Source organism: Hydractinia symbiolongicarpus, chromosome 13 (assembly GCF_029227915.1).
Source record: "Hydractinia symbiolongicarpus strain clone_291-10 chromosome 13, HSymV2.1, whole genome shotgun sequence".
Taxonomy (NCBI): domain Eukaryota; kingdom Metazoa; phylum Cnidaria; class Hydrozoa; order Anthoathecata; family Hydractiniidae; genus Hydractinia; species Hydractinia symbiolongicarpus.
In genome coordinates this window covers 22,055,506-22,077,083 of record NC_079887.1, presented here as the reverse complement: position 1 = coordinate 22,077,083, position 21,578 = coordinate 22,055,506, and the positions used below count along the sequence as shown (strand labels likewise).

At 33.1% G+C, this 21,578-nt stretch overlaps 3 protein-coding genes across 4 annotated transcripts; 1 reads left to right on the top strand and 2 right to left on the bottom strand.

Annotated features, from left to right (window-relative positions):
* Positions 1-435: 435 nt before the first annotated feature.
* LOC130622929 (nuclear speckle splicing regulatory protein 1-like) lies at positions 436-6,487 on the bottom strand. Its single transcript, XM_057438388.1, has 6 exons — positions 6,353-6,487; positions 2,995-3,085; positions 2,651-2,716; positions 2,122-2,387; positions 1,838-1,905; positions 436-1,694 (listed from the first exon to the last, which is right to left on the bottom strand). Exons 1-6 carry the CDS (start codon positions 6,367-6,369, stop codon positions 538-540), a joined length of 1,665 nt encoding a protein of 554 aa, XP_057294371.1. The 5' UTR covers positions 6,370-6,487; the 3' UTR covers positions 436-537.
* A 60-nt stretch (positions 6,488-6,547) lies between these two features.
* Positions 6,548-9,888, top strand: LOC130622933 (N-acetylglucosaminyl-phosphatidylinositol de-N-acetylase-like). 2 transcript variants are annotated; one of them, XM_057438391.1, is made up of 6 exons: positions 6,548-6,811; positions 8,583-8,682; positions 8,764-8,854; positions 8,974-9,152; positions 9,256-9,301; positions 9,555-9,888. In XM_057438391.1, the coding sequence occupies exons 1-6, from the start codon at positions 6,574-6,576 to the stop codon at positions 9,669-9,671; spliced, it is 771 nt and encodes a 256-aa protein (XP_057294374.1). In that variant the 5' UTR covers positions 6,548-6,573; the 3' UTR covers positions 9,672-9,888. The 2 variants fall into 2 exon arrangements, with proteins under 2 accessions (XP_057294374.1, XP_057294375.1); XM_057438392.1 differs by having other exon boundaries at positions 9,233-9,301.
* A 3,553-nt stretch (positions 9,889-13,441) lies between these two features.
* Positions 13,442-19,897, bottom strand: LOC130622931 (serine/threonine-protein phosphatase alpha-2 isoform). The gene is made up of 7 exons (XM_057438390.1): positions 19,719-19,897; positions 16,889-17,020; positions 16,287-16,517; positions 15,406-15,510; positions 15,198-15,269; positions 14,525-14,811; positions 13,442-14,299 (listed from the first exon to the last, which is right to left on the bottom strand). Exons 1-7 carry the CDS (start codon positions 19,771-19,773, stop codon positions 14,171-14,173), a joined length of 1,011 nt encoding a protein of 336 aa, XP_057294373.1. The 5' UTR covers positions 19,774-19,897; the 3' UTR covers positions 13,442-14,170.
* Between the last annotated feature and the right edge of the window lie 1,681 nt (positions 19,898-21,578).

Sequence of the window (21,578 nt, the reverse complement as noted above, 5' to 3'; positions counted from 1 at the left end):
TATTTATTGGTTTTCAGAGTGTCCCAACACCGTCCCCAGGGCTCTTCTATATCTTCTTATTAGAAGCTTAAAGTCCTGGAGAAAAGGCTGAGAACTTTATGAGCAGTATCCACCCAGAAGACCTGTTTTTATCCCCCAAACTTCATAATGGCGGCACCAAAAAAACTAGTTCGTAGTCACACAATTGCTAATTACATTCTCAATAATTTTTGTCAAGAGCTAAGCCAAGACAAAATTGCACTTTTAGTTCTAACAGACAGAATGAATAATTGTAATTAAAATATGCTTATAAAAATGAGAATTATGTTGAGTTTTTTTTTTGGAAAAATAATTTGCGCAACCTTTTAACGCCATTTTTGCGACTTTAGGATTGCGTATCGTTATGGATTGCGCATCGTTTATTATAAACAACGGGGGAAGTTATCGAGAAGTACAACTCACTACAAGTTTTATTTTTATTAAAAACGGATAAAAAACAACCTCGAGGATAATCTTGGTATTCGAAAAGTACTTAAAAGTATCAGCGGCATGATCAAATTAATCAGATTGGGCATAGTTTGTGTTCTGACTCGGTGCCGTAAGATTTTCCTTTCTTAATAAATAACGTTCTCTTGCTTGAAGGATAGTTTCGCTTGTATTACGTTTAGTGTAAACACTCTTATTCTTCTTCATCTTCTTTTCAGTTTTTGTTTTCTGCTCATCTTTTTTTGTTTGTTTATGTTTTTCTTCCTCTTCTTCTCCTTCGGAGGACGATGACGTATACGCACGCTTCTTTTTCTTCGTTACAACTTTTCGTGACGTTTTTAATTCGTTTTCTGAAGAGGAAGAATACGAGCGTTTTTTTAGATTTTTACCTCGATGCGTTTCATCATCACTCTCATCGTGTTCGTGTCGTGTTTTTCCTCGTCTAGAGCTCGATTTCGATGCGAATTCTTTTTCAATCGAGCTTCTTCTTTTAGTCTTTCTATTTTCTTTCTCTTCATCTGACGACAGAGGCATTTTAATCGAATTCTTTCGCCTCCTTTTTTCGAGAAGATCTTCAGTGCTGTTATAATCTGTTTGTTTTTTCGAGTATTCTGTAGACTTACGAGTGGGTTTCGAACGTTCATCTTCGTCATCTGACGAAGATGATGAGTGACTCTCACTTCTTCGCTTCTGTTTTTTCTTCTTCTTTATCTCTGAGTCATCTTCAGAACTGCTTTCATATTTCGAAATTTTCTTTGAGAGTACTTCTTTCTTCTTTAATCTTCTTATTTCTTTCTCAACTTCTCGCTCATCTTCGGAATTCAGTTTACTACGTTTCCTGCTGGCCGTCTCTTTCTTCTTCTTACTCTTCCCTTTTTGTCTGTCTTCGTCCGTGTCGTCTTCGCTACTGCTACCACTTTTTGGTGCTTGTTTTTTGTTAACATTTTTCTTTGGGGTAACGCTAGCCTCACTCTCGCTATCAGACTTTTGTTTCTTTCTATATTTTCGTTTTTTATTTGAACTCTGTAAAGATCGTCTGTCGTTTTTCGATGCTTTCTTTTTCTCGTCTTCACTAGTTTCTTCTTCACTACTCCCTTTCTTCTCTTTTGTTTCGTTGCTTGCGCTTTTCTTTAAAGAGTCATCTTTTTCGCCCCCCATCGCCACATTTTTCGTCATGAGATTGCGATAAAACATTCCAAGATCTTTCTGTTTCGTAACATCGTTGGCTTCTGAAAATAAGGAGGAAAAATTTTCTAAGGTTGAAAGCACTAAAGAATGATTATAAAAAAAAACAATAACCCCACCATCACCACCACCACAAACAACTACAAAAACCTCAGTGTTCGCACATCGTAATGGGAAACATACTTACGATCTTGTTCATCTTGTTTTCGTAGTTTTTCTTCTACCGCAGCTCTTTCTTCCATTTTTTGGCGATAACTGTTTCATTATCAAGGAGAACATCGGTAGAATTTTACAGCGTTTTACAACCTTTTTCGATTTCAGCAATTTTTTCGTATTCATTTCGTATAAGCGATTTTGAATTTCAAAAAACTTGAGCTCAAGTTTCCAAATAAAAGCATTCACTATCAAACAAATCAGCAAATCAAACAATATCATATAATAATGATAAATAATAATTTGAAGAAAGGATACGCTGAAGTCACAAATTCTTCTTTTTCTTCAAATTCATCTCCTTCAGCATCACGTTCTTTCTGCACTTTTCTCTCTTTCCTTCTTTCATCTTCCATTTTTCTATGCTCTGCAGTTTTCATCAACTTTGAGATATACTTTGATTTTTTCTCTGTCGACAAAAGTTTTACGTTCGTCTGTTTCTTCTTTTCTTCCATCTGATCATAAATTTCGTCATACTCATAAACAGACGGATCCTCTTGCAATGCTTTTTGCATCTCAATTTTAGTCTATACATAAACAGATTTTAGGTAGTTTGCTTCAAATCTTTATAAATAAATGGAAATAAGGCGTGAAGCACTAACTAATAAAAATGAGTTGGTAGAAGATAAAAAATTTCCATACTGACCTGAAAGACACTCGAAAAAAGATATTTTCTCCCATGAACTAACCGCAAAATTAGTGTTTCTCTTAAACCAAATCAGTTAAGAATAAAAGTACTATAAAATTAAAATGCTACACAAGTTTTCTGAATTGTCAAAAAAATCAATACCTGTTTGACGGCAATCTTTTTGGAACTCTCATTGTTTATATCTTTATTCACAGCCTTCATAGGCTTCTAAATAACACACAAAAATTTCAAGAAAAACGATGGTCGTTAAGGATATTCAGTTTTCATAATTAAACCCACACAACACAGCTCTTCTACGAAAATTAATTTGATTATCTGGGTGCTTGTTGTTTTTACAGTCAGAAGGTTGTGACTTACTTTCTAAAAAAAAATGATATTGGATACTATTTACAATATTAAAATATTTTGATTGACTTATATCTAATGAGCAAGAAAAATAAATAAGAATCCATAGACCGATTCTGTTAACCTGATTATTTACTTACGTTTTCATCATCACTAGAATCATCAGCAAACACTGAAGGTTTTGTAAAATTCGCTTTTCGAAATCCCTTCTTTGGAATAAGCAATCCATAGCTAAAACAAAACATATTGGGGTCAACTACATCTGCAGAGCCCGAACATATTAGGGAAGGATTGTGGAAAACAAAAGGCTGCATGAGAACAAGATTGCTATAAAATACCAGAAATGCACAAAACGTTATTCAGTGTCATTTACCTGAAATGATACATGCTCTTGAAAAAATTCCCATTTGTGGTTAAATTTTACCTGATGAAGTGTCCCTATTACCTGCTCAATTTTAAGTTATGAATAGTAGCGCCTGCCTCGGCTACTCAAATTTGAAAGTATAATAAGACAACAACTTCCAAAACTAGTCTTACGGTCAGAAGACAAGATAATTTGACTTTTTTTGGACTAGACCTTCAAAGACCATACCTTTAAGGGAGTTTTATGTTGGAAGCAAAATTAGATTCCAATTTCTGGCAATTATATACGGTATGCAGTTATTGAAGATTTTGATTTTGAGGAATGGAAAAGGATACATGGCCACGTTTGAAGCAACCACCAGCTACATCTGAGACAAATCACTAAGTATTGAAACAATTTTAAACATAAAATAGGCTTTTAAAAATAATTCCAGTGGATCTCACATTGGAAAAAACACATCACGGATTTGAGACATTTCAGCCAATTCCTTTTTTGCTTGACCCTGTGCAAACACCTGCCTTGTTTACCAGCATTTTAAAAAGTTTGTTAAAAGGATGGTTTATAATCAAAACCATGAAATTACCAGATTGTCACTAGAGCCATTTGCTTAGACAATCACGTAATAAGGACGGTATAAGCAACTGGCTTCACTTTAATTAATGTGGTGCCATAGCTTAGTGGTTATAACTGTTGCATTTTGTGTGGAAGCTTAGGGTTTGATTTTCCTTTGTAGCGATTCAATATGGGTAAGTGTATGTTACCATAGCTGTGGGTACCCAAGTTATGTAGGGAAAAATTGTGAGATGGCACGCTGTGTGGGCTGTTGGATGAAGGCATCTGTTTGGTAGAGTTTGGACCTAATTGGATCTGCTCAGCTTCAAATCACGGCTGTTTTGCTACGGTCAAACCGCGGACAAAATTAAGATGGCTTCCACAATTTTTTTGGAAATTTTGTATTTTTATCATTTTTTTAAGTTATTGAAACCTTTTTTGTTTTGTTTTAATTTTACTGAATTAAAAAGTATTAAAACGATCTACTTTTCTGCTTTTTAAATATATAAATATGTTATACATGTGTGTTATAAATTTCAAGTTATTTCGTCGATCAAAACACACAAAACTATAAAAAAACATTATATTTGGCGAAAGTATACCACCTTCCAACCTTGTGCCAACGCCACGCTACTAGCTACGTACTTGAAAATTGGTATCGGGGGCCTGGAAACATGGTTCTATTGGCTGGTACCGTGCACCGTTCATGTTGCAAACTATAAACTACTTAAATTTTAAGTCTTCTTTAGGCGCTAAAAAAGAAGGGGAAAAAGTTGCCAAAGTGGTGCACGACGATTTGTTGTAGTGTGATCCCTTTTCTGTCTAATTAAATAATTATCTAAACTTCTAAGCAAGTCACAGTGATCGCGTTTAATGTTTTGGTAGGTATGGTTTTTCCCAGCAAAATTACGGCAACCTGGTGTTTACATTTGACTTGGGAAATCCTAGTCCGAACCTGGGATTTTTTAAAAATGTTGAAATAAGCGAGACAACGGTGTCTTATCAATTTTGAAGCTAGCATAAGTTTGGCAGAACACGAGGTAAGGGACAAAACAGTAAACTACTTTATTTTGCAGGGATTTTAATATTATTTTTTTGCTATAAGATCACCCTTGATTTTAAGAAATTGTTCTATAGCTTGTAAAACTTCAAATGTGGCTAATTGTTATCTTTTTTAATCTTTTTTCTTCTGTTTTGTATTTTTCTGTAAAGAGTAGCTATTTTTTGGTTCTACAGTTTCGCATTTTGCATCGCGTTTTGTAGCTAAGTCACTTAATACTTCTTTTTTATATTTAGTTAAGACTTTGGTGGGCTTTCTCAAGATGACAATGTTGAAATCAAAGATGTTTATGGCTAGCTAGCTAGCTAATCTTGGCTTTATCACAAGATTGGGTGCTATTTTATACAATTTATAAAGAAACACAAAATGATTGCTTTGTATAATAAATAAACTATTTATGCACAACTTGAGATATTTTCTACTAGCATGATAAACTGGAATGTTGAAACTGTCGACTCTGAATGACGTTTTATTTAATGTATGATGTCACATATTTGGCCCGAAAACCCTTGGAACAAAAGTGACCCTTTGGACAATTTCGGACAGATAAATATTACATCTACATCATCTTTAATGGCCTTAAAATCTGAAGTGATGTTTTTTATTCAGTTAATAAACAAACTTTAAGCATACATTGAGGCTCTAAAGGCCGTTTTTCACATAGGTCTCACATTTGGCCCAAAAATAACCCTTTGGACAATTTCAGACAGTAATAAAATTAATTAATTTTCATTCCAGATATTTACCCTAACCTGTGGACCATAAAAAACATGTTTCCTTAACTTTATTCTAGAGATATTGTGGAAGACATTCATCTAAATGATAATTTTTAAGTCATTTTTAGCCTTTTTGGCCTAAATATATTAATTTCGGACAGGTGTCCAAAATTTTTTTTCTTTTAATAGCATGAACAATTTATCTGAGATTATTATTCTTTTTACAGAATATAAAAATTTAATTTCGTTCCTGAGATGTTTTAACTGAAAGGGTAATTTGAATTATTTTTTCGTAACATTTTTGTCCGCTTCAAAACAGCCGTGAAATGAGCACCTAATACTCTACGACTCTCCATCAAGCCATGGCCCCTTTTGGAATTATTAGACAGGTTATATATCCCTCCATATATGTGAGTTCAACTATGTAAAATATGGACACCTATTTATCTATGTTTAGCTACCTCAGTTTGCATTATTCTGCTAATAATATACACAGTTTATCTTAAACTTGCTTTATTAAGCAGCTAGCTACAGTCCTAATCTGCGCTGTCATCAGTCCAAAAGTTTTTTTATACATGTGATAATGCACCCAAGAAAATGTCTAGTAGCGCATTGCCATTGGCTGCGCAAAAAGATCTAGCTAGCTAGCTAGCTGAAAATTTCAGATACTTCTCTGTGTTACATTTTCGCTAGTTAGCAAGAGTTTTTGTGACGTGTTTTTATAATCAAAATGTACGCGTGAGCTTTACTTTCAACATGCTGAGCAACCTAGCTTCTAGTTCTAAAACATGAAAACGAATAGCTACCTTTTCTTCTGTGACATTCTGGCTCTGTTTGATTTAAAAACACAAGATTCACCGCTTCAATTTTCTACCATTTTGATCCGACTAGCTCCCCTTTTGATAACATCTAGTGAAAGTGGCCATTAGCAGCCGTGAAATATGGAAAGAGAAAATTCCACTGTCTGGATTTTAGACGTAAACAAAATTGTATGGTTTCTCGACAGTCCGCGTGATTAACATGCTTCATGATGATTGCTTTTTTGGTGGTGGTAGCTACTGCCTTTGTAATATTATATTCATTAGTGTATTGTTTTCAGAAGACGGTCTTTCAATATCGAGTTCAAAGCAATTTTGCATCTTCGAAAAATGTAGCTTTAGTAATTGCTCATCCAGATGATGAAGTAATGTTTTTTGCACCCACAATACACAATGTTTTGAAATTTATTAGCGTGGATAATTTTCTCATTTTATCTATAACAAGTGGTAAGTAAATATTCCGATGTCCCGTATAATGTGTTTATGCCTGTATATAAATATACACCATGGAAAGTGGAGAACTGTTAATTACCTGTGACAGGATATAGTTAGCTGATACATTTACAGGATAACAGTTAGGCCACTAGCTCAAAATGGAAGTAACTTCCCAATCGAGCAATACTTCTTGATTGGGAAGTTTTTTAACTGCCTTATCTGAAAGTAACTTCTCCATTCCGGATGTTGAGAATTCAAACAGCCTGTGCGTATGTGATGTTAACATTGTGCAATATATTTTCTCAATATATAAGTAAAAAAAAATATAAAAAATACCCTGGGTTACAGAGCGAATAATAATTTTACCGTGGCTATAAGCCACAACCAAGGCTGTTCCACTACAACATGGGGGACAACATGGAAAACGACAACAACAAGGTTGTACAACTGCCTAGTATGCTTTTCATATTATAATCCTTATCTTCCATTCTTTATGGCTAATAATGCTTCATTTCCCTCTGGTTTAAAACTGAGACGTGAGGAAGCCATTTGTAATGGTGTTGAGGCTTTTCAATCAAAAAGTTTGGTCAAAGTAGTGGCATAACTTCCAGATTGGAAAATTTGATATTCTCCAATAATAAAACTTCCTGATTGGGAAGTTTCTTCCCAATAGTGAAGTAATTGTCTATTTTTGCTAGTGACTCGGACTGGATGGTATGTATAGTATATAATTATAGGCTTATGGCTAATAATACCGTAGAGATCTTTTTTGCTTAAATTTCCACATTTGTATTAGTATTGGATAACTATCTGCATAAAAATACTATCCATATTTTGTGTATCTATGGCTCTGATGCTGATATGATAACTATATTTGTTGCTGCATCTTTCCAATATTCTCCTCAGTTTTAGAAAACCTTCTCAAAAATCCTAAAACTTCTTCCAAACGCAGACTTTTTTACAATTTCCTTCTCAAATTTTTTTGAACAAAACTATACCAAGGATATATTTTTTTTCAAAATGCTACACATGCATACAGAAATTATTTGTTCTTCTGCTATGTTGTCACCTTTAAAATCTTCTCATATTTCTTTCAAAAACATATTGTCATACTCTCAAAAATCTGAAAATCCCCATTAAAGTCCTCAAACCTCCTGTGTATATAATTTTACTCTCTATATAAAAGTAACCCTGATCACTTTATAGTTTTAAATTTATACCATCCTTTAAAACAACTGAGAAACATCCATTTGTGACACTTCATATCCCAATTCCAAGATGTGTTTGTGTTTTTTTAATGTCAGTCGCATTGAAATTACTTCTAAAATCAATTTTAATATTCAAATGATTGCAGTACTTCCTAACTTGCCCTGATGCAACTGAAGCTTCTTCAAACATTGGGACATGTTTGGATATCTTGGAAAGCAAATTAACAAAGCTATTTATCGAGAGCAACATTTGTGGCAATATTTTTTATAAACATTTTCCAGCCTTTCTCTTGTTTCATAAAAATATGTTTGTTTTGTAATTATTAAATAGTTACAAATATAGCTATAAATTAAAATGTCAGCTCCACCATGTATATAATCTATATACATTGCTCAGGCTGCCTGTTCTGTAAATTACACAATTTTGGTACTAATAAAATAGGTATTGTGATTCTTGGCTTAAAGCTGTTTTCCCCAGCTGTCATAGCAGCGTATTGTTTCCATTGAATAGAGAAGGATCTTTTGATACTATGGTTTAGAAACTTTACTCTCTTAATTTCTAAAAATCTTATTAGGAAACTACAATGGGATTGGAAACACCAGAAGAAATGAACTAAAACTCTGCTGCAAAGAACTTTGTATAAAGGAGGAAAATGTGTTGTTTTTGGAGGAGAAGTATGAAGATGTATTTAACTTAACATATAAATTATTATAATTATATATATAGGACATAATCAGCGTAGGATTTTCGTTTAGTCATTTTCTTGATGATCCATCTCACAAATGGGATATACAACAGCTAAAATTGGAACTGGAAGCTAATTTGAAAAAGAACAATGTAGATATGGTATATGTAGTTGTATTGTTCCTTTCAATTCGTGTATTAACATGCCTAATTTTACCAAAAAGCCAAGAATTTCCAAAACTTTGTGCATTACAGGTTTATATTACTAAATTCTTGTGCAGGTAATTACATTTGGAGAATATGGTGTCTCTGGTCATTCTAACCATCAAGATACGCATACAGTTATTAAATCTCTGCGGAACGTAAAGGTGTTCTTTTTAGAAGATGTAAATATTTTGCGAAAGTATTCATCCATATTTGATGTGCTGTTTACATGTATCATTGCTGGTGCTCTACAAAGGTGATTTTTATTCAATTCAATATAATGTGGAAATCTTTTTAGCATTTAATTTTGATACATTGTGCATATTTTCTTTGTAGTAATACGAATTACATAATTTTAGCAAACTTGTTCTAATATCATCTCCTTGGGAAGTTTATAAAACTTATGTAAGTTCATTATATTACTGGGGACGCCTGAGGAATGATAATCTTTTTGAGGAAACTTTAGCCCCTTTACGTCGTAACTGCTTTCTAGTAACTGCCGACATGAAAGTTGGCGTATTGATAAAACAGACAAATGGCATTTCACGTCGAAACTTTTTGCCAACGTAAAAAAAAAAAAAAAAGAATTAGGAAGGCTAAATAAAAAAGTAAAACAAAGGTATTTTATTTGTTGTAGAGTCCTTTTATTTTATTTTAGTGTGGCATGAAGTGTCATCAGAGTCAATTTGTTTGGTTCCGAAAACTCTACTTTCTCTTTTCAAGATACATCATGGTAAACCAACTTTCAACTGTTCATCATGACAAAACACAATAACGATGACGCGTAGTAGATAGTATATTGTTTTTTCTTGGAGAATGTTTTGGTTTACAGTATGCAATAGTTCAGGCAGAAAAAAGTTTTTTTTTTGTCATCAAAACAAAGACAATGTGTTAATTAAATTGTAATGACATACTGGACCTAAAATTCATTCTTAACAGGATGTCATATTTCTATTTAATATTTAAACAAAAAATACTTACGTCTTCCGTTTTTCCTAGGTTTTGTTTTCCATTCAGTTTGTACACAGTTATACAGGCATAATTTCGCGGATGGACGAAGCGCATATTTTCGGGGGGTTAATTTAGCAGATAAAATAATTTCCCAGATGAAACTAATTTTAAATTGAAGGATTTGCAAATGTTAAAAACAATCCGCAACAGTATTCAACAAGAAATGTTGGCTTGATCAGTCCTTTCAACACCACAAAACTTAGCTAAGCCGCTATAATTCCTAACGACTGGGTTGTTATGAAAAGTACCTCTACGTTTTAGAATGTTTTAGACAAGGATGAGTTCGGCTACCAAACGATGCCAAACATAAACCATCTATTCGTTATCCAAGCAGAAAACGGTTTTGTATTTTATAGATTAGGTATTTCATATTATGCAGACCAGATATCTCATATTTTACATATCAGACATTTCGTATTTTACAGACCAGATTATCGTATTTTACAGATAGTTGTATTCTACAGACCAGATTATTTTACAAATCTGATACTTCATAATGATAAATCAGCCAACAAATAAATAAGAAAAGTTTTAAAAACACATGTTAAAATTTTATTTTTAATTTATAAAGTAGCACGAAGCTTTTCGTAACTGAGTTACATTTTCAAGTTCACTTGAAAATGTAACTCAGTTAATGTGTACATCATAACTAATGTGTACATTCAACCCATGATCTAACTAATATGTACATCCAACCCATGATCTAACTAATATGTACATCCAACCTATGATCTAACTGTACATCCAGCCCATGATCTAACTAATATGTACATCCAACCCATGATCTAACTAATATGTACATCCAACCCATGATCTAACTAATATGTACATCCAACTCATGATCTAACTAATATGTACATCCAACCCATGATTCAACTAATATGTACATCCAACCCAAGATTTAACTAATATGTACATCAAACCCATGATCTAACTAATATGTACACCAAACCCATGATCTAATTAATATGTACATCAAACCCATCATCCAACTAATATGTACATCCAACCCGCAATCCAATTAATATGTACATCCAACCCATGATCTAACTAATATGTACATCCAACCAATGATCTAACTAATGTGTACATCCAACCCATGATCTAACTAATATGTACATCCAACTCATGATCTAACTAATATGTACATCCAACCCATGATTCAACTAATATGTACATCCAACCCAAGATTTAACTAATATGTACATCAAACCCATGATCTAACTAATATGTACATTGAACCCATGATCTAACTAATATGTACATCAAACCCATCATCCAACTAATATGTACATCCAACCCACAATCCAATTCATATGTACATCCAACCCATGATCTAACTAATATGTACATCAAACCCATGATCTAACTAATATGTACATCAAACCCATGATCTAACTAATATGTACATCAAACTCATGATCTAACTAATATGTACATCCAACCCATGATTTAACTAATATATACATCAAACCCATGATCTAACTAATATGTACATCAAACCCATGATCTAACTAATATGTACATTCAACCCATGATCTAACTAATATGTACATCAAACCCATGATCTAACTAATATGTACATTCAACCCATGATCTAACTAATATGTACATCAAACCCATGATCTAACTAATATGTACATCAAACCCATGATGCAACTAATATGCACATCCAACCCACAATCTAATTAACATGAACGGTTAATTAAACTGTATGTTCCCCTATTAAATTGTTTGTGACTTTCTGCTATTTTCACGAAATTAAGCCTTAAGGAAAAATGGCAATAAACAAACATTTTACGAAAAAGTCTTTCAATAAAGAAAAGTAAACCAACTGAAATCCTAAAAAAATTACCCAGCTTTTAGCCAGATATTATAGGTTGGATGGTATAGCTAGCATGTACTCAGGGATTATGTGCTGCCCAGCTATGTATCGTTATTATTGTCACACTCTCCTGCTAATATGCTTTAACCTTTCCATTTAGTATACATTTATAATAAACATATTTTGGCTCAACCCAGTGTACTTAGAGTAATCACAAATTGCTTATTGTTTTGGTTTGTCTGTTCAGATTTATATTAGTATTGTAGGTTTATCATTTCTTGAACATGTTCAAGAAATGATAAACCTGCAACACTAATCACAAATTGTTTTTTTTTTTTCGGTTGTGGCATAAACTAATTTTTTTCGGAAACAACAGAAAATGCTGCTGTTCTTACAAAAATGTTTTTATCACAGGTCACACATTTCCATAAATAAAAATATTTAGTAGGTGTAGTGTTGTTCTTTTCTCTAAAAAAATAGATTCAAGGTTCTTTAAATTGTTCTTATTCTCTTTAGAATTAACTTAACAGCAAGATTAGGCCTCTATTAACTATTTTGAAAATGACAGTGTCAAACTTGTAAGGTTATGTTTTTTTAGGTTATCCTCAGGAAAATAAAACAAAGTCATTTATTAGTTGTAAGGCCGTCTGTATATATTCAAAACTTTCTTAACTTTGTTAGGCCATCTGTTATAACTTATTATGGTAAATCGATCAAGTATTAAACATATCAAGGGAGTGCTGTCCAGCTTAACTGGCTAAACGTTATTGCATTGAAACAACATGTAACTTGAAACAAATCGTGAGCGGTTTGTTCATCTACAATTCTCTTAGATTTTAAAAATCATCCCCCCCTCCCAAAAAAAATTGCCTATTTATTATTATTTCATTAAAATACATGGTCTTCTGTATAAAAAATCTATTGGCCTCTTACAGTAGCTTAAATTCGGAAACTCAGCAAGTATAATACAGAAAAGTTTTTATGTTAATTCTATCAGATTTGTCTAAAGTACCCTTTAAAAACATATTTGTGCATAAGTTGTTGATCTTCGCTTTTCCGTACAAATAAATTACAATACCCATAGTTATACCTGACGTGGAATAACAATCTAGCAATGCTTATAGAAATACTACTTATTGACAGAACATTTTGTGAATTTAAAAAAACAACAACAATTAGCTGTAACCGTAACATTCTTACAGGCTATAATTTTTAAATAATCGTAAGGCTCAAGGATACTTATGAGTATTACCTTGAGTGATTACATTACTCTTATTACATTTTGTTGAATATATAACATGATGAAGACCAATATTCCGTCTAATACCATCAACACAACATATGCTTAGGATAGCTAAGTCATGTTATTTACAGATCTTTAAAAAATGAAAGATATCCAATAACAAAGAAAAAAGTGTATATATTGGTCAACAACATTGGTTAAAGCTCTAACTAGCTAGCTAGTAGTAACCAATGCTAGTGCTAATGTACAAAACCTCCGGTGAAATAATAAATAAACAACGCGTTAAATTTCATCATCTACAAATTGAATCAGGCGCAAAAAAAATCGAAGAACACAACATAAGGAAATCGGTATATAATCCCGTTAGATACTAGACTATTCACTTTCCTTGGGACCATGACGTCAGTAAAAAGCTGGGTAATTTTATAGGTTGGCAGATGCTTTAGTAGAAAAAAAACTAGATATATCAACATGCATTATATATTCATCACAATATAATACAATTTTTTCTAACTGCACGAGAAGTTTAAAAATGCGAATACGTAACGTTGACACACTGTACAAGTTGCTCATCAAAACAAGCTAGACATTTAAAATGACGCTTAAGATTAGTCAGCGCTTCAAAAAAATTTTATAGTTCTAAAATATAATTAAAATTACCTGAAGAATCTAGATGTTCATGTCACAGTGAAAGCATGAGTATGTGTGCATATATAACTGCCACATAAGCAAAAGGGATTAAGCAGAATTATAAATAGTTAGTGCACACAGAGTTTAATTACAGTAAATAAACTAAATTCCAGTCCGAGTTCAGTAAAGAAACCGAGATCTATTTGGAAAAAAAACAGGAATCTAGTTCAAGTTAAAACAAAAACACACTTTAATTACACGAAGGCTTGAGTGCGTCGTTTTTAAAAGAAACCGAGATCTATTTGGAAAACAAACAGGAATCTAGTCCAAGTTAAAACAAAAACACACTTTAATTACACGAAGGCTTGAGTGCGTCGTTTTTATAATTTTTCAATCGATGACATCTTTTTGGATAAGTTTTTGTCTGCAGCAAATTAAAATGCGTTCTTCAAGTTGTGGTGTTGTAAGTCTCCGTACGACAGCGACGTTGTGTGAAGGCTCACGTAACATATATATACATAAAAAACTGGAATACCAGTTAACGACACTATCAATATTTATAAATCTATGTCTTTTTACCGCCTTTACCTTTGGGCGTTGCACCAGCACCTGGAGCATTACGTGGTGGCGTTATTGGCCGGCCTCCGCCGAAACCGCCATACGGGAATTTTTTTTTATCAGCTGGCTTTAATATCTAGAAAACAAATTACACAAACATTAACAAGCTTAGGTAATATATTCAAGCTAAATCGATGGTCTCAATGCGAAACTACGTCGCATGTCACCCTTTCCATTTATTTGTTTTAAAAGAATAAAGAATACCACACTTTTATTCATCCTAGTTTCGGGTTGGTTAAACACCTTGAAACGTCTAACAGCCCGACAACCGCGTACATATTCTAAGCTGTAATTAGCGTACCTGAAACGAGCACATCAATGTTTCGTCCACGCTCATCATAGCTCCAGCGTTATCGAACTCTCCACAATAATTAGGAGCGGAAAATAAAGTAACGAGTTGTCGTTTCGCGTAAAACTCGTAACCGTCCTCCACCACTTGATGTGCGCGGCATATTAAGTCGAAATCATGCTTGTGAAGAAACTTTGCGACAATATCAGGACCGAACGTATACGAGACACCACGATCGTTTTCCCCCCAACCGGAAACTTCTTTATCAGGATCGGACCAAAGTAGATCACACAGCAAGCCTAGAAACGTAAAAATTATTCAAGTATAGAACTCCGCTCTACAAAAAAGAGGACTTTACAATTATATATTTTTTCAATGAATAAAAATTCTGTTTTTTCTTTTTGGAATTTTTCATGTAAATATACTATCATCCTACTGTAGATAATTTATTTAGTTTTCAAAATTAATATCACCAGCAAAGGGGATATTGAAATACACTGGGTATGAGTCTCAAGCACCCTTACTTCACACGAAAATGTTAAAATTAATCCATTATTTTTTCAATATATTTAATGAGCGCCTCCCTCGAAAAAAGGCTGGCGTTTTTTTAACACCGATTACAGACAGCTGTAAAAAATAACCACAATTTCTAAAAAGTTGTAGCTCAATAAAAATAACAGTATACCTTGGTCAGGAACATCTGTTGGTCTCATTATTCTACGGATTTGTTCCATCGATTGAAGATCGGGCGACAAACCTAAATATAAGAGATCATATATGTCATTAAGTGTAGGCTAAATGACTGCAACACAAGTAAAGAAAGAGCAGGCCCAAGTATCAGTTTGATTGTCGACAGGATAGTCAATTTTTTTATAGTACAAAACAAAACAAACCTCCATGGCAACAGAATATTTTTTCATCTAAAATGGCTGCTACTGGTAAACAATTAAAGCAATCAGTAAAGGTTTTCCACAATTTTATATTGTATCGTCTTTTACCTGCCAAAGAAAATAAAAAGTATCTAATATAAATATTGAGCAATACAAAAACAATACGTAGAACAAGAAAATAATTTTTTTGAAGGGGGCTGGTAAAGAAAATGCAGTATGTAAAAATGGTAACAGAGGGCTTATTCGTAATGACCCGTATGCGAGGCAGGAAAAGTAGCATAAAATTTGTTTTAAAAATAAACAGCCCGTAAAGTTCTAACCAAAGTGGTTAAGCATATTCATTAAATTGATTTGTTTTATTTGCCGTATCAAAGACGACAACCACACAGAACAAGTTAAGTACATGTAGATATGTGGATATATATATGTGCATTAGATAGTTGCATTAACATTTTATGATATATATATGAAAACATGGCGAAATTCTTAAAAAGCGAAGTAAATTTTTAATGAGCATATGTTATCACTATGGCATGTAACATTTTACATACACAAAATAGGAAATAATCTAAATAGCAAGAACTGCCCAACTTTGAGGTTTCAAATTAAAACGTAAACACATTTATAAGAGAGTTGCTTTTTCTATTTAAAAAATTACAATCCAGCTGGATTTTTGTTTTCTTAAATTAATATAATAAAATCTACTTTAATATTCCCTTTTAACAATACGAAAGTTCTAATTAGTTCAAATATATTTTTTATATTTCTGAAATTGGGACCGTGGGGTGCCTTAAAAAACCAATATGATAGCTAAATTCAACAATTTCTGCCAAACAAATTAATAGCAATCTTCTGCTATTAAGCAAATAATAACACCAACTTACACTCGTCATAGAAGCCATATATACGGTTTATACTTGCACATTCATGATTTCCTCGTAATAAAAAGAAGTTTTCAGGGTATTTTATTTTGTATGCAAGTAACAAACATATCGTTTCTAGCGACTGCTTTCCTCTGTCAACATAATCTCCAAGAAAAAGATAATTTGATTCTGGTGGAAAACCTCCATATTCAAAGAGTCGTAATAAGTCATAATATTGTCCATGAATATCACCTAAACAATAAGTATGATCTTAAAACTTCAGATAAGCTATAAATCTATCAAACAACACCTCCTGAATGAAATAAGCACCAATTATAGATACTACTACAAGTCATTAAAAATACTGCCTATTAAAATGCATTATGTAAACATGGAAACTTACTTAATCCAAATCAAATATTACTGTAACTAATGGCAAAAATCAATTTTAAAATCTAATTAGTAACTTCACAGTGATTTAAGGAAAAAGGAAAAATAAGATTATTTTAAAATCATTCTTCTCATGGAAAAATATTATAACTTCCCCTTCAATGTATATTAAAATATACATGAAATAATTAACCTATACAGTATGGCCATCTTCCAAAGACTAAAAGGCTTACCACAAATTTTTAATGGAGCTTCCAGCTCTAGTAAAATAGGTTGACTAAGAAAGATTTCACGAGACTTTAAACATAATCCTCTGATTTCAGATTCAGTCAGTTGTACAGTTTTGCCAGGTCTTGAACCACGAACTAGAATAACAAAACGACACAAGGTTAAACATTCATCCTTTTATAACTTCTGCCAGGATAATTTTTTAGTGAGCTTTTTTGGAACCTACTGGTTAACATTATATTTTGTTATTTTAAATAAGTTGAACCCAGTTTTGATGAGTTTTCACTTTCAGGGGTTAATCCAGGAAATTACTTTGGGCATTGATGAGTAAGAAACTCAATTTGTTTGTATCAAACAGTAATATTTCAAAGTGAACCTACAAGATCTAGAACTGTTATCACCACATTTTTTCCCTATATATCATTACAAGATGTAACACAGTTTTCAACTCTCTATTTTGGGTGCCCAAATTGGATGTCCCCAAAATCGGTATACTGATGTCTAAATTGACCTGTATTAGCCCCTGACTTACAAAACAAGATATGGAACATAATCAAAATTTGCCAAAACATTGTATACTTATTGAATCTTTCTTTTTTCAGTATGTTTAAATACACACACACACCAAAAAACAAAAAAAAAAACACCTGTGTGAAAAATTATTTAAAGTTTCAAAGCAATTTAATTTTCACAGTTTGTTCTATATATAATTGTCAAATCAGCTGAAAGTTTCCTACTCTTTAACTATTTTAATTGACCCAAAAGTTTAGAAAACTATATATAGCATTAACGACAATATGAAATAGGCATCAGGAAAAAAACTCAATCACCCACTCATTTTATGTTTCATAAAAACAAACAGCTGCTACTGAAAATTACAATCAAGTGTTCACAATTTTACCCCACCCACCAAACTGGAAATATCCAATGTAGCAAAATTAAATTTTTTATATTAAATCAGTTCACATCAATTTTTGTGCCCACAAATTAAGCTCTAAAGGCCAAATATTTTACATGAAGCAATATGGACAAATAGAATGTCATCTTCCTACATTTTACTGGACCTTTTTTGTAGACAGCACGGAAAATTGTCACTGTCAATGTAATGAGAAACACATTTTCCTTCTAAAACAAGGTATCCTTTGCGTACACAAATTTTGTGCTATTTCCGCAGCTAGCCTGGGTTATGAAGATAATAGCGTATAGAAATAATTTATCTAACTCAAAAAATCCATCTTGTCATTTAGAAGGAAAGTGGCTTTATATATTTACTACACTGATCAAAACAATTGTTTGATTTTCATACTCTGTTGAGTCTTTATATATCCTGCAAACACGGGGCAGAATACCAAATGGCACCCAACAAGCGTTACACACTGTTTAGGTAATAGCCAAATTCATCGAGTTTTAAGTAATTTTTTTTCAATTTCTGTTATTTTCCATGCAACAATCCTTTCAAAACTATTGTTTAAATGAACGTCATCTTCTTTCTAAGACTTTATACACAGTTCTCGAGATAACAAGTTTGGCCTGAATATTTTTACAGCAAAGATGATAAAATCATATAAAACAGGATTAGGACAATGTCTTGTTTGGTAACGTTATAAGTTTGCCACTGTTTTCAGTGGTATTTAGGGACCTCACACTAAAACTACAGACTACATAGTCAAAAAACTGTACTGATACTGCAGTTTGTTTCACTTTGGCAGGGATTTAATATGGGTGAGTGAATTTCACCATAGACCTGGGGTAACCTAAGTCATGTGAGGGGAATTGGGGATCTCCCCAATTCCCCTCACATGACTTTGCTGATGATTCTCTTGGTCGGCAAAATAGGGGTGATTTTTTACAAAATCTATGTTTTCTAAGTTAAAACTTTACATGATGTGTAGTTTTTGCTTATTTAGCTTTACTTTATTTCAGATACTGGTAGTTCTTGTTTAAACAAAGCCTCTGTTGAAAGAGTGCACAGTTTTAGTTAACCATTGCATAAATAAATCTTCATTTTGTTACGATGCTCTTATTGAGAATTGAAAAAAGGAAGTATATATATAAACTGTGAAGAAAAGTGAAATAATTTTTTGTAAGAATTTTTAAAAAGAAAAGTTAGCTACAATTTCTTCACATATATATAGCTAGCTATATATTTTATGTAGGGTTACTACCAACAACATCCTAAATTTTTATGCCATGAGACAAATACACCTTTTCACAGTTGATTAAAAATAACATAACCTTATTTTATCCGACTCAAGTTATCTGTACGACTAATTGCACAGTACTAATCGTCTTAAAGCCAATTTAGAAGACATAAAATCAGTATTAAAACTGAAAACGACCTTTCCCTCTTACCAAAATTCCCACTGCTGTGGACTGGCAAACGTGTTTTTTTTTTGGTTTCTGCACAGTAGCAGATTTTTCTCATAACCGCACGGGATTGTCTTTTGAAACCAATACTTTGTGTATTACTACATATCATGATAACTGTGAAAAGGTACATTGTTTCATTAGAAAATAAAAAATACCCATCATGCCAACGGTCAAAGCCTTATTAAATTCACTCTGTTTACTTCCTTTCTTAATACAGAAAATGCCGGAACAACTTAAACTGTGAAGGGTGATTACGATTAGCTAGCTACTATCTTCATTTTTCTGTATTTTTTCAGACTGATTTTATGATAAGTAGAAGCAGCACAAAAAATACAGATTTCTAGACTTTAAACTTAGGATGGAAGTTTAGCTAGGCTAGCTACGAGTGTCAAAAAAATTGTGACGACAAACACACCCTTTACAAATGCATCATAGAAACGAGAAAAAAATAGAATATTTAGATACCTTCTAAAAGTTGTGCTATGATGTTGTCTACATTTAATTTATCTGACTCCGACATATTGTTTTTATTTTGACGAAAAAGTGTGTAAAATTCTGTCTTAGATATGTTTAAGCGGGGAGACGTTTTTCTCCTTTGCCCGCGTTCAGCCGAAGGAATCGTCAAGATGGCGTCAAGCAAACATAAAAAGTGACGTCACAAATTGTAAAAAAATTGCGGTCTTCTTCGGCCCGTGTTACTCAAAAACCGCCTCCAGAGACACGGGTGTTTTAAAAGGGCGTTCCCGCCCTGGAGAAGAAAAGACTCTCAATTTTTTTTCACGGGACTACATAGTAAAATTTAATGACAGCTTTGCTTATTTAAACTGAAGAAAACTTTTCACATAAATAGAGCGAAGAAAAAGACCTGGGGAAGAGGTTATTATTATCATATCAGAGAGGATACAGCGATATCTGTCTATAAGTACATAATTGAGACATCAAAATGTAGGTGTCCGCTACGTAGACGTACTTTCCAAATTAACTTACATTTTCAAAACCAACCCTGGGTTCGTGGCCAGTTTTTTTTGTCTTTTTTGATATAAATGATGAGAAAAAAGACGGCGCAAAAAAAATTTCTTTTGATTGGCAGCGAGGAAGGAAAATCTGAATACGCAAGAAATTTAGTGAAAGAATGGTGTGATCAGCTTCTTGTGCTCTGTAGAATTGAAAAAAGTCAACCACAAGAAGCTTTTACATCTTTTATAAGTGGCTTTAAACACAAGATAACCTACTTCATTAAAACGTTTCCTGAAGCACAGCTTCATATAGCAGCTTTCGACAAAGTAATTGACTCAGTTTTTATACCAGCATTCACTTTGCCGATCTTTACAGATGCAGCTCCGGAAGAGTATCAGAACTCGATTTTGGTGACTGCACAACCGGTTGACAACATTAACCAACAGAAATCAGAGAATTCCATTGATTTGGGAAAAATGAAAAAGGTGAAACCTGAAATAGAAAGAAACGTGAAGAAAAGAGATCAACTATGCTATCACAATTGAGAGAAAGATTGAATAAAGAGGGTATAAGAGCGAACGACCTGGCTACCATAAGAGACGCTTCATCGGGGCTTACCGCTCTACCTCTGGAGTCAGAAAAAAATTGTTCTAAACAAAAGAGAGTTTTTCGACGCAGTTAATCTCAGATACAGATGGCCTCTTTAACATCTACCTTCAATTTGTCCCTGTAGTAAAGTTTATAGTGTAGATAGTACCATGTCTTACCCAAAAGGTGGATTTTTATACATGAGACATGATGAAATGAAAGAATTGGATCGCCAATCTTTGCTAGAAACATGCAAAGACGTTGAGATAGAGCCGAGACTAATCCCTCTGACTGGAGAAGCTCTCCCACCAAATGCTATTCAAGGGGATGAAGATAGATTGGATATTGCAGCTAGAAGTTTCTGGCAACGTGGTCAAAGAGCATTCTTTGATGTAAGAGTTTTCAACCCGTTCGCTTTAAGCCATGTAAATCAGAATCTTCAGAAAGTATTTTGCAACAACGAAAAGAAGAAGAAACGAAAATATAACCAACGAGTGATTGAAATAGAGCACCGCTCATTTACTCCTTTGGTATTTTCAAGTCATGGTGGTTGTAGTCGTGAGACAGAACGATTCGTTAAAGAACTTTCGTTGAAGTTAGCGCGGAGACAAGGAACGGAAGAACGTGTAGTGATGAGCTGGTTACGAACGAAAATATCATTCACGCTATTGAAATCAGCAATCTTGTGTATAAGAAGATCGAGAACTTTGAAAAGGAATGACATGCCAACTGATCCATTAAACATCCTTATACCCCAGTCAGTTGGTAGAATTGACGTGT

What these genes read in the sequence shown, in the direction of transcription:
- LOC130622929 (XM_057438388.1), bottom strand. An exon ending in ATTCTAGTGATGATGAAAAC is followed by an intron (nt 2,717 to 2,994) that starts GTAAGTAAATAA and finishes TGTGTTATTTAG; the next exon opens with AAGCCTATGAAGGCTGTGAA. An exon ending in GAAGAATTTGTGACTTCAGC is followed by an intron (nt 1,906 to 2,121) that starts GTATCCTTTCTT and finishes ATAATGAAACAG; the next exon opens with TTATCGCCAAAAAATGGAAG.
- LOC130622933 (XM_057438391.1), top strand. Translation starts at nt 6,574, where the DNA reads ATGATGATTGCTTTTTTGGTGGTGGTAGCTACTGCCTTTGTAATATTA. An exon ending in ATTGCTGGTGCTCTACAAAG is followed by an intron (nt 9,153 to 9,255) that starts GTGATTTTTATT and finishes ACATAATTTTAG; the next exon opens with CAAACTTGTTCTAATATCAT. An exon ending in GGGAAGTTTATAAAACTTAT is followed by an intron (nt 9,302 to 9,554) that starts GTAAGTTCATTA and finishes ATTTTATTTTAG; the next exon opens with TGTGGCATGAAGTGTCATCA.
- LOC130622931 (XM_057438390.1), bottom strand. Translation starts at nt 19,773, where the DNA reads ATGTCGGAGTCAGATAAATTAAATGTAGACAACATCATAGCACAACTT. An exon ending in AATATTCTGTTGCCATGGAG is followed by an intron (nt 15,270 to 15,405) that starts GTTTGTTTTGTT and finishes TCTTATATTTAG; the next exon opens with GTTTGTCGCCCGATCTTCAA. An exon ending in AACAGATGTTCCTGACCAAG is followed by an intron (nt 14,812 to 15,197) that starts GTATACTGTTAT and finishes TTACGTTTCTAG; the next exon opens with GCTTGCTGTGTGATCTACTT.